A 12884-nucleotide genomic window follows, 5' to 3' on the forward strand; every position below is an offset into this window, starting at 1 on the left:
GGGGGGGGAAAAAAGGAAAAAAAAATAAAAAAAAAAAAAAAAAAAAAAAAAAAAAAGGTAATCAGAGCTGTTGAAAATCATTGTGTCTTTCTTCAATTCCTGCCAGTATATCAGCGTAATTTTCAACTAAACAGGCCACATTTTTAATCAATTACGAGGTCATTCGTATTTCATGAATACTTTTTGTGAGATTTGTGGTTTGGTGGTTTTTCCTGATGATATGATCATGGCTCAAAAAAGGGTTGGAAAACACTGCAGTAAAGTATTACCTCATTTTGTATCTGTATGTCAACGCACGTGTGTGTGTGTGTGTGTGTTTTTAGGGCGGGCACGGGCTTTTGTGTTCGTGGTACAATAGCAGGCAGGTGTTGGTGGCAAGTGTCACCTTGCATACCTCCACCAGATGTAGAGCTGCAGTTCTACTGGGGCCTCTCCTCACTCTGTCGCTTTATCTCACTCGGCATTGCCAATAATCCCGAGTGCCTTTGTGCAAACAGCAGCATCCCCCACGGGGCACGGCGGCGACGCGGTGAATAACAGGGAGCTCCTGTGCGGTGGTCTGCCAGATGCTTAACGTGACACACCCCCTCCCCTCTCCTCAACTTTACTTTACTTGTTGGGATCTGGTGAAATTTCACTCTGCAGTCAAGGAGGGCTGATAAGAAACCACAGCAGGGACAAAGTGCAGGGTGGTACACACACACTCTGCCAACAAGGGCGAGCTTCGCCTGCTGCCGGGCAGCTGCTTGCCAGTATATGTGTGTGTGTGATGAAACAGTAGTCCACCTGTTGCAGAAAGAAAAAAAAAACCCAAACGCCATGTGCTGCCTGGCGTTTGGCGAGCGTGGACGCGAGTGTGTGTGTGTGTGTGTGTCCATTTGCTATCAAAATTCATTCACACAACAGTTGCTGCGTCGTCGTCTTCTTCTTCTTACACAACAGCCTCCTTCCTCTTTCTACCACTTGCTACCTCTCACTCTCAAATATACGGAGGAACTACCTGATGAGTTGTCGACGGTCAGCGCCGACATATTCACAGTTTTCTCTAATGACAGACTTGAACACAAAAAAAAAACACTCCCTGCCGAGACAACGAGCACAACGGATGTACCGTGTGACTTTGGGGCCGTTAGCTTGATCTGTTGATGTGATATACATACTCTCTCTGACAGGATGTGGCGAATATTTATGATATGAATCGACATTGAAAGTAAAACAACCAACAATTTCGTGCCTTTAAAGACTTCATATTCTTTACATTCCTAATAAATGTGAACAAAAAAAAATCCAGTGTGCGAGCGGCTAACTTTTTTTTGGGGCAGGGGGGATGCTGCAGCAGATTTCAAAGCCTCGGAATGATTTTTTTTTTTCCGTCGTTGAGCCCCAAAGTTCTGCGGACTTCGTATCTCCTCCCGTGTTGACGCTCTGCTATGGTAATACAGGGAGAGACGACGAGGAACGAGCTACACATGCCGCGCCTGGCGTCCGCCCAAGGATGTTGTGGTCACATACCGCTGCAGTAACCCTACTATATATTTTTTTTTTTTTTATGACGTACGCTCTACAAAAGTCTAGTGTTTGCTTTTTGTTTGTTTGCTTTTGCCTTTTAATCCGCTTCCAGCTCCATGCCCGTGTGGTTTCAACCACTACTGTAGGTGCAACGTGGTCTCTGAGGCAACAACTGCGGCTCCACAAAAGCAAGGGAAGTGTGTGTTGATCGTCGCCTCACACCTGTTGCTAGACCCCTGCTAGATCAAATTACTTTCACTCTCCATCCACCAGGCCGTCCATGTGTTGCCCCCTGCCTCCTCTCCTCCTCACCTAGTCCTCTCTCTCTGATTGCAGAGAGGGCAACAATGGGTTCCTATTGGTTTAAATTCAGTCGAAAATCGAATGACAAAGTTCAGGTGCAGAGAGCTCTGCCTCATCACCTCATCCTCAGGTACTCCCTGATGAAGGCCGCGACTGATGAAAGGATCTGATAAAGCATCCTGGAGATGAGGTAAGGCTATACAAGAGCTACCTCCCTCCCTCCCTCCCTCCCTCCCGGGACTGAAGGACACCCACACCCCTGTTACTTAAGACTCATGGGGACAGAGTCAGAGTACACCAGCTTCTACTGGTTACATAGTGTTACAAGTGGGTGTGTGTGTCTAACTGTTATTGAGAGGCAAACATTACATATTATTTAGCATTTATCAAATTTTTTTTCCTTCCTCGTCTCTCTTCAGCACACGTATAAACCATCTCAGACTTCGTCTCCAAACTGCTCAACCGTAGCGGTCCATCTGATCTGCTTTATTCTAATCTTGTTTATCCCGCTCGCTCTCCTAATGAACATCACAGCATCACATCATTACCTCGGTCAACTCCAGCGTCCCCTCCTGGCTGCTTGACTCTACACTTGTCTCCAATCTCCAATACATCAACGGAAGATCTCACTCATCTATAGCAACAACGAGTCACGACTCACTAACGACAACAACGTGGTCGCTCTGACACCGTTTGAACCTGAAAATGTTTTTCGGGAAAACTTTCCTAAAAATGCGTCTTTTCTCCAAGCTGATCTGAGACGCTGAAAAAAAATACTTTAAGACGCTTTTACTACTTAATGCTGGAAGCTTAAATTATGACCTCAAAACCCGGGGTCAAACCTGTGTTTTTAAGACCTACGGTAGTATTTACATACACAGCGAGACTTTACAGGTTATATTCCGGTTTCTTATTGTGTTTGTTTGAATAAGGCTCTCCATCATCTCCGGTTGCCTTTGACCTACTAGTCTGTCTGTCTGTGTGTGTCTGTGTGCTCGCTTCGGGTCTGCGCAGCCCTCGGTGACCCCGCTCCTTGAGTTTGTGTGGTCAGGGAAAATTCCTAGCAGCTCTGTAGTGCTTGACAAGATTAGCCTGCTCAGCTGAGGCCTTCTAGCCTCTGTGTGAATGCTAGAATGACTGAGTGAGTATATGTGTGTGTGTGTGGGTGGACGGCTAATGAAACTTAAAAGAGGTCAGCAGTCACAGCAGGAGACAGGAGAGTGAGGTTAATGTTGGCGGGGCACAGTGGACGAAAGGACAGCGGCGAGAATGTCGACATCGCCTAAAATTGACCGTTAAATTTAAAAATATATATATTTATATATGCGAAATACATTCATAAACAAAATATCTTCTTGGTAAAGATAAGTTAGCCTAGAACGCTATATTTTTAGAGGGTTTGGAGAAAGGGTTTGGACAGAGAAACAGAGGGAAAAAAAAAGTCGTGTTTTTGTTTAACCATCCAGCCACGACTTGTATACATTTCTTCACCTGCCGTCCTCCTCTGTTCATATTGTAATTACAACCTCAGTGAGTGTTTACCTTAGAATGAAAGTAATTATAGGTCATAATGACTTTCCAAATAACACAGAGGTCAAAGAGTCTAGTGGAATCAGGCTGAAAATTGAAAGAAATTCAGCAGATATTTTCAAATATTTTTAATTTTTAATTAAGAAATTAATAATGGCTCAATGTTGTAATTACGTAAAAAAAAAAATTTATTTTTTTTTAAACTTTGAAAATCTCCATGTTTAGTGGTAAGAATTATCGATTCAAGTTACTTCATCTGTGCGTTATATCGCATACATCCATCTGATGTGGACCATATGGTATGTGTCACGGGTGGGCAGTCAGCCAGACAGAGGGGTATTGAGGTTTAAAGACCTGCCCCGGACTAAGCCACTTGGGCCTAACAGGATTAAGAGGTTGGGTTACTGCAGGGCATGTTACGGCTGAGACAATGAGACCAAGGTAACAGTTAGGACACAGAAACACACTGAGCCTTTATATATTCATATATTTATATATATACTGTATGTATATGTATGTATGTATATTTATATATATATATATATATATATATATGTATATATATATATATATATATATATGTATATATACTGAGCCTTTATATATAAATATACACATATGTACATACATATCTATATGTACATATGTATATGTATATATGTGTATGTATATATGTATATGTACATATATACATATATATGTATGTATGTATATATATATATATATATATATATGTTAAGAAACACGACAGACTAGCATGGGCTGCATCTGGGCTGGGAAACAACCTCCTGCTGATGTTGGCCTGGCTGACTACATTCATTTGTTCTGCTCTGTCACCAGGGCCAGGTAACCAACTGAGCAGCTGGTTCTCGGGCTGCAGGTGTACGGCAGTACTGTAGTATAACACTTAATTGTGATATCCTGCTGGGAGGTTATATGTTCTTTGGCTATATATATGGTCAGGTCAGAGCCCAGATTCTCTGCATATATTTTATCTATCCAGAAGGTCAAGGCAACACAGCAGTGAAGAACCCGTGGTACTCACGTCTCAGGAAGCGGTTACGGACCCATTTGTTCTGTTTTCGGGCGTAGCGCTTGGTGGCGACCTTTACAGCCGTTATACCTGGAGATAACGGAGATTTTACGGTGCAGATTAGAAGAGGAAACACATTACGGACGCCACTGTTTTTGGATGATCTGGCGTAGGTCTTACTGACCTTTTTCTCTGAGGGAGTCTCTCTCTTGCTGTGTGCTGCTCTCAGGGGCGGTAAGGTAGTCATGGAACTCTTTAAACCCAATGGACTGGAAAATCCCGTGTTGATAGTTTTGACTGGAATAGAGAGCAGAGGAAAGAGAGATATATGAACAGAGTAGGACTAGTGTCAATATTCAATCATCGCACCAGAGCCATTTTAATATCTTTATCATACACTGTACTTCACGCCACGACAATATAAACTAAAGACGGACGCACAACCAAACACCAACACTCTCGGTACTCAGTTAAGTGGAGGCCTTCTATATTTATCGTTGACAATCTCGTCCGTCTCCTGGGCGCGAGTGTGTGTCTAAGTGTACAAGAGAACTTTAATACATCGGATTATGAATAATTAATTAGTACATGATACCAGACAGGCAACCGTGTCTAATGTGTGCCATAAACAGAGACATGTGTTTATATCATCATACAACGTGTAAAGTGGTACCAAGCCTTCAATCAACGGTCTCGTTTTTTGTTTTTTTTTTAATCTACTAACCAACAATATACCAAATGATACAACTGACGAGGATGCTGTGACAGTTACTGTACTATGTCGGGGACCGTGACGTTACTGGACTTGCAGCAGAAACAAGAGCGAGCAAACCACAGAGAATTAATCAGGCTAGACGGTCCGAGACAGAAATTTGAGAATAGAGACAGAGCACGGGAAAAGTAGAGTCAATGGTGGGGTGGAAAAGAGACAGAGATCTGACTTGGACGTCTGGTCACATTAGCCAACCAGGAATAGAGACATAAGGGCAAGGGAGGAGAGGGGGGGGGAAAAAGGACAGAGAGAGAGCAATGGACGACAGTGTGAGTAGAGCCAGACGGGGAGTGGAGTGCCTTAGTGATCAGATTGCTGAGAGGGCAATAGCGTTAGAGAGAGGGGGAGATAGACGGAGGCAAAGGGAGGGAGAGAGAGAGAGAGAGAGAGGAGGAGGAGGGGGAGGAGACAGGGATATGAGGTTCGATGGGGTGATAAAAGTAAGAAGGGAAAAGGCAGCTTCCTGGGCATCACTCCACCGATGCATCAACCCACTGCAGCCACACCCCAAGCACACGCACGCACACACACGCGTCCTCTGTGGTTTTAGTGAGGAGAGGACATACTGCAGTTCCCAGTCCCTTACACTCACAAATAAACCATATTTCTTCAACCAAAACAATCTCAACATCTCAAACAATAGTCATCAAATGTAAAAAAAAATCACTAAAAATTATAACCAGGGATGAAGGGTTCATTCTCTTTTAAGTGCCCTGCGTTGGTTTTTATTGACATTGGCAGCTGAGAGGTAACCAAACTCGTCTTAAGAATCAACCGACCAACTCAAAACGTGGGGAATCGCACAGTCGTGCTAATGTTCCTGACAAGGTCAGTGTTCATACCGACCCGCTCAGGTCATTTTAGGTACTAACACGGACCACATGACGGGATGAAAACTGAAAGTCCCCTTTAAGACTCTTCAAACCACTAAGATGACACACACATAAAACACTCATTCCTCTCGTGTTTTGCTTGTTGACTATTCGGTGCCATTCGCCGCATTTCTGATTTTTTTTTTTTTAATCACAGGTTTGAATGTTTTGCTCACACAACACTGGTTCAACTGTACGGACTTTTCCAGGTTGGTTATATGATGAATTATAATAATTCATTTTAACTGGCTACAAATGGCCTGTTCATAACTGACAAAACCTGGGGGGAAAAGCAGAGATTAAATGTAAGAAACTATTGTGCATGAGCGTAAGCACTGTCTAACCATATGGTGAGTGGGTCGCCGGAAATATCCGGAAATAATTGTGAGAATTGGTTTCTGCCAAAACAAAAAGTTGCTAGAGAGTTGTTAGACACAAAAATAAAGCTCAGCTGAAAATCGATGGTGCGCGTGTACATTCGTGAGCACAAAAATGTCAATCATGACATTTTCCAGAGCTGTAATTCACGGACAATTACGGAGTCCTTTTATCTGACAAATTGTTCCGTGGAACTGCACATGCAGAGCTCCAACACAGGCGGACAAATGTTCTGTTGTCTCTGCGCAAACATCAGCGCGACTGCGGTTTTAGCAGCGGGACACCTAATTCTTGTGGTGAAAATATAGTTATTTAACAATTTGCTTGATTAAATCTGACAGATAATTTTTTTTTTTTCTTCGGGCTGTCAATTTGCAACAGGTTCGGGATGCTAGACATAGTTATTTGAAATTGGAAAGTGAGCTGCATGAACGGGTTTAATGCTGTTGGCAATAAAGCTCTGTGTTTTCTACTCAGTGTCAAGTGTCATTAAGTTAGGAGGTGTTAAAATTCAGATTCGGCAGATTAGCAAACACTTTTATTAAGTCTAAAACTCTCATATTTCATCATCATTTGTAATTGCACCGAAACCATTTTTCTCGTTCCAAACAATGTGAAAAAAAAATCGTCCTGAACCCCCCGGGGTAATAATCACCAATTTCCAGACTCCCCTGGTAGCACTAATGTCCTGTACCTTATCTGGACAATTGTTAATAATCACAGAACATCCTGGAGAAAAAAAAAAAAAAAATTGGTCCCATCTGATTTAAAGTCACAACAGTGTTGGGCTGTATCTAAATTGGTCTCTGAGCCTCTGGGAAACAGGAACCACAGAACGGAGTGACCTGTCAGACTAGAAAGGAGAAATAAATAACACCCAGGCTGCTCAGCCAAATTACATCCACCCCTAGAAACCTGGTTGCTTGGACACGAGGACACTTAGAGAAAAAGTCTCACAAATGAGACAGATGTTACATGGAGAAAAGATGGAGAGAGAGAGAGAGAGAGAATAAAGTATGTATCTACATGCTCATTATATGCTAATTGCTATTGCTATCGTGACAGTTTACATACATTTTAATATTTGACCCACAGTAGGAAATTCACAATATTGTTGTTTTGATGAGAAAAGGAAAATTACACTGATTCAAATGAAGCTGTGAAAGTGTTGACCCGGTGGGTGGGAGGGGGCTGACCTGTCGTCCTGAACCCTTTGCCGGTTGTAGCGAACGTGGAAATCCCTCAGCTCCTCGATCAGTCCCGCGGACAGCATCTCGTCCACGCGGGCGTCCAGCCGCTCGTCGAGGACTGGGGACAAATGCGATCCGTTAGTGTTTCTGCCACGTTCAGGGACATCACCTCATGTCGTGTCTTACCCTTCATGTCAGACTGTAGCCAGAAAATGCACGGATCCGGGTATCGGAGCGGCCCTCCTAGACCACTGCCTCCCACCTGCCCCCTCTGCTCCTCCAGCCAGTGGCTGTGCGGGACGCCCGTCTCCTCGTGGACCTGAAGGCTCCTACAGGTTGGGGTGAAAAATAATGAATAAAGACCAGTTTGTGTGACGTTTTTCACCCTCACGTGTCGTACAGGAAATTGATGAAAATGCTAAATTACAACTAAATGGGATAAATAATAAAATCTTTATTATGTAAATATTATATGTCTTTATGTGTCATTTTTATATTTTGCAGCCCTGCCTGGCTGCACGTTATGATGAAACGATGGTTCCCATCTTCCTCTACAAGCTAGCAGAGCAGGGTAACCTAACCTGAAGTCTTCACTGTGATGACTGCTGCGTATCCAGCTGTGCCAGTGCGTGGTTGTGCATGTGTGTGTTCAAAAAAGCCACCTCTCGGGGGCTTCGTACAATACAAGAAAAACACTCTTGACATAACAATCTGTGCTTCGCTCGGAGACAGACAAACACGGCTCCGTAAATACACGGATTTTCATCACCGTGTTCCCTCGAGGAGAACAAAAATCACCTGGCGATCTTGCGTTTGTCATTGGGGTGCAGCATGGTGGCCATTTTGGGATCCACCTCCGCCAGTCGTTTGTGTAACTCCGACCCGTCAAGCGCTTCCAGCTCCGACTTTCTCTTGGCCGCTGCGTCGCCTCCACCTCCGTCTCCAGCTTCTTCGTTCTCCTGCTGTGTGAGGGTTTGCATACTGTTACACTGCAGAAATGGACATTTACCCACAAGGGACGTCAGACACTTTGATTACTCTGACTTCCTCTCGTGTTCCATTGCTTTGTTTATCATAGGGGCATTTCTGTGGCTGGCTGAGCTTTATATATAGTCAGACTTTCTCACCGCTGTGTCCAACAGCACTTTCCACAGCAGGGACTCGATGTAATAATTAGTTCCTCCGACAATGACTGGCAACTTGTTCCTCCGGTGCATGTCCTCTATGTTCGGATTGTTAAGGAGTGATCCGCAAATACAGACACAAAGATGGCAGGAGGAGGAAGCAGCTAAAGTGCAGGTCGAGGTCTAAGGTGACAGACATGTTGAATGAAGATTGACAGGTGAGAGGAGGGGGCTTTTCAAGACTGTCAGGCCACCCATGTTATTACACAGGCACACATTACTGTTCTTTGATCTGGATTCATGTCTTCCCTCGAGCCGACTCGCTCTGCACTCAGCCTATTCTTGGAGCTCCCGCATACTCTCAAAAGAGAGAGCAAGAGAGAGTGTGTGTGTGTGAAAGAAGGGTGTGTGTGTGTGTGTGTGCGTGCATGCATGTGAGTGTCATCCTCAGCTATTTATACTGCCTCCACTTATCGCCTTCTCGTCCGCATCTGGGTGTCGACTGGGGTCCGCACGAGGGTGCGACTGCCCGGAGAGAGAAGTGTGGAAAAAAGTGTGCATTCGCGCTCGTGTCTAAAAATACCTCCTCTAGTGATCTCTCTACTTTCACTGGAACATCTGCAGAGAGACACCTGCATGGGACGGGAAGGTAAAGTAGACATGACATATATCGATAAAGGATATCAGAGTCTGGGCCTTGTTCCTGAAGTCCACCACCGTGTAGCTGCTGACCAGCGGGTCCACAAAGCCGATCATATGATGCTTGCACTGAGCCAGCTCCTCAGCCGTCACCTTATTGGTTATGATGTCGAGGCCCTGATACACCTGGAGGTGAGAGAAGGGAAATGTTTAACAAAAGGGCCCGAAAGGAGAACTTGATTTATTTACCGTTCATCTTAATATTAGTCGGAGTGAATGATATAAACGTCTGTCATCACATGAAACCGAACGAACTCAACACACCTCAGGACGCCGGCCTACTTTGAAGCATCTGTGTGTAGTCTACAATCATCCATTCAAGGTATGCGTGCGGTTCATTAAGTGAATCAGCTCCGCCGTCGCCAGGAAAACTCTTAAATCCTCGCCACAGAAACTCGTCGTTGTCTCTGACCTAACTTCAGGACACTGTTGTTTGAAGAATCACTGAATCACCCTTTTTTTTCTGCTTTTTTTTTTCACTTTTTACGTTCACAATAAAGCAATCCTTCCCCACTCTTTTACTTTTGAGAACTCAAAGGCCACTTTTTTTTCCACTAGTGATTCAATGCACTGATGTTGATTACACTGCTTCGTGCTATTTTGAGAGCAGCCTCTGTGCCCAGTCTGGGAAAATGCAGCAGCCAGACTCTGGCATGATGAGAAAACAGAACCACTGAAGCAGCTAGTTTAAAAAAATAAAAATAAAAAAATTATCATCAGTCAGACACTACTTGTCTATGTAAATGTAGTAGGAGAAAACTATTACAAAGTACATCCTCAATTTGCAAAGTGAACAACAAAAGGAATAATTAACAAAAGCATGTTTTAAAAAAAATCAAACACAGAGAATAATTTATTCTGAATAATTAGCTACTGATGAAAATTTTTTTTTTTAATTTACCACTGTAAAAGATATAAAATACAACAGATAATACTCTGTTTATAGTACTGGCCAAAACAAATTTCTAAGAAGGAACTAAGTAGGAGGACTTCTACTTTTCCTCCGTGCTAAATGAGCTGTTATGCCGTTCAGGAGACAGATCCTCGTTTCTATGTGTTTATATATCTACATCAACAGAGACCTACAGAAGAGCAGGAGAAGGAGGGAGTGGGTCCAAATGAAATTACAAGTTTCAAGCTGGGTGGTGGTGTTGCAGAATTCATGTGGTGGCCAAATCGTGGGTTTACAACCTAACATTAGCTTTCCTACTTCTGAGGATTGTGTTCAGTCACTGCAGCCCACCATATATGCTTCTGAACAAAACAACTTTGTTTTTCATTCGACGAAGCATTTTGCGGTGCGAGGCGGGACCACATCCTCTCGAACGCCATCCAACTTTGTAATCAAGCGTCTTCCACCCTAAGTCTGGTGCTGCTGCTGCAAAGTGCAGTGACACCCAGCTGAAGCTCGTTGGTGCGCTGATTACTTAATTGAACTGTGCAGTCGGCTTACTGATCCTGTGTGTACAGTACTTTTTCAGGGCCACAAAAGTGTGGGGCAGGGCAGCACAGAACAAACAGGCTGATAAATTATTCACACGAGTGCACAAGGTCCACTGTCTGCCAAGGGATGGATGGATGGAGGACAGATGGACGGATGGATGGATGGACGTAAGACAGATAAACAGAAGAGCGCTATGTACTTGTTACAGAGAACAGGATGCTCCCTGACACATTTGCAAACATTATTCAACACAGCCCATCCTTGATCAACACCGCTGAGCCCAACACACACACACACTGACACACACACACTCTCACACATTTATGCAGATTGTTCAGAGAGAAGAGAGAGATTTTATTTTTGCAAAATAAATACTCAGCATTCTCCGAATAGTACAAAGTCGTCGGTTCGAAGGCTGTTCTTGATTTTCTTCATCAATGTCAAGGTTTTGAGGTTGTTTTTTTCAAACATTTCTCGGCAGCGTAAGGCTTCTACGGGCGAACGGTGCGTTTAATGTGGTTGTTTTCAACTCTTTTCAGTGACTCTTTTCCTGTGAAATATCCTGTATGACACACAAAAAAAAACCCTAACCAGCGCAGAGACTTTTAACCCAGTAGTCTGTCATGAGTGTCTGATTTACTACAATTTAATTTCAAAACCTTGCTCATTACTTTCTTTCCACAGAAGTACACAGAATAAAAACAATGAGTGTCTGGGAAGTAGCTGAAACCCCCCCTCCCCAAAAAGAGTCATAATTCCCGAAGACACACTTCAGAGGAAGCACAGCTAACATGGGTTCAGCTGCCCACGCTCTCCTGCCTTTTTAATGGGCATGAATGGATGGTGACGGTGTGGGCCGTGTGCATGTGAGAGGAGAGAGGAATGCCTGTGTGTGAGTGCGAGGGTCGGACAATGAGCTCAGTGTTTGTGCTCCGCAGAGCCTGCAGCCGGCCGCCCTGCCTGGCAAACCTTCTGCCCTGCACGAGACAGCTGTTACGCTGCCACATAAATAAGGAGGAAGAGGAGGGCAAAGAAATGCGCAAGGGCAGGAGGGAGACAGAAAAAAGAAAGGGAGGCAGAGAGAACAAACACTCATTCAACCCGTGGAGCGAAATGCAAATGCGAACGCTTTTACCAAAAATATTGAAATAAAATAAAACTAAAAAAAGATAACTGTGGAGCCTGTCAACATTTTAACTCTAGTTTTTGATTCAATTGATGTAAATAAAGGCGGTAACATCGGAATTACCTTTATAAAGTAACTTTCTGGCGTAGAAGCTCTATCGCTGAGCAAGTAATCTGATTATTAAACTCCACCTGTTTTAACTTTCTTCTAGGAATCTCTACGAAATCTGTGAAAAAGACTGGGTTTTCAAGTCATCATCCCTACGTAAACTGGCCATTTCTGCCTTTTATTTACAACCCGAGTGGTGTTTTCAGCCGACATGTTTGGACTTCCATCAAAAACAAGGAGCTGCGGTAACGTCACCACCTGGTCAAAAGAGGAAGACGGAACAATGTGTCCTTCCTTTGACCCCTGAACAAAGGTCTCACCGTCAGACTCCACATTCACACGATTCAGAGTCCCGTTTCCTTCCTTCATTTTGCTTTTATTCTCCCTTTACCTCTATTTATACTATTCATGGCATTGTTCAACAATTCATATCTCCCTCCATCCTTCCGTCTCTCCTCTCCTCTCCTCTCCTCTTCTTCTCTCTGTGGGGAATGGCCCAGTAATGCCAGACTAATAAATCATTCATGACACCCCCCACCCCCCTGCCCGCCCCTCATCATCCTCCATGCTGCCATCCTCTTCTCCCTTGTTGCTTTACTGTAGCGGTGACCGCATTACCACACCCGCAGATTGCAAATCACATACGTTAAAGACCAACAAGTGCAAGTGATCAGCTCTCTTTTTTTTTTTTTAGCCTTGATCCTGCACGGGCCTCGGAGATGGCATCAAAAGATGCATCATAAATGGGATGTGGGAGGCGGGAGCAGCTTTTGCCTCAGTTGCAATACAAGCAGAT

General features: G+C 44.0%; 1 protein-coding gene across 7 annotated transcripts in view; it reads right to left on the reverse strand.

Annotated features, from left to right (window-relative positions):
• Positions 1 to 12884, reverse strand: part of trit1 (tRNA isopentenyltransferase 1) — a 44216-nt gene that overhangs the window by 7999 nt on the left and 23333 nt on the right. For 5 of the 7 annotated variants that reach the window (XR_003052622.1, XR_003052621.1, XM_025065052.1 and 2 more), the window contains exons 2-8: positions 9396 to 9536; positions 8715 to 8813; positions 8386 to 8576; positions 7774 to 7916; positions 7594 to 7705; positions 4560 to 4672; positions 4388 to 4465 (exon numbers count right to left, since the gene is read on the reverse strand). Coding sequence is in view for 5 of the 7 variants with exons in the window: in XM_025065052.1 (XP_024920820.1) it covers positions 4388 to 4465; positions 4560 to 4672; positions 7594 to 7705; positions 7774 to 7916; positions 8386 to 8576; positions 8715 to 8813; positions 9396 to 9536 (877 nt within the window). In the remaining 2 variants the exon portion in view is untranslated. The remainder of the gene's footprint in view (positions 1 to 4387; positions 4466 to 4559; positions 4673 to 7593; positions 7706 to 7773; positions 7917 to 8385; positions 8577 to 8714; positions 8814 to 9395; positions 9537 to 12884) is intronic. The other 2 variants (XM_008332078.3, XM_008332077.3) reach the window with 2 other exon arrangements.

Source organism: Cynoglossus semilaevis, chromosome 18, assembly GCF_000523025.1.
Source record: "Cynoglossus semilaevis isolate Cse_v1.0 chromosome 18, Cse_v1.0, whole genome shotgun sequence".
Lineage (NCBI taxonomy): Eukaryota > Metazoa > Chordata > Actinopteri > Pleuronectiformes > Cynoglossidae > Cynoglossus > Cynoglossus semilaevis.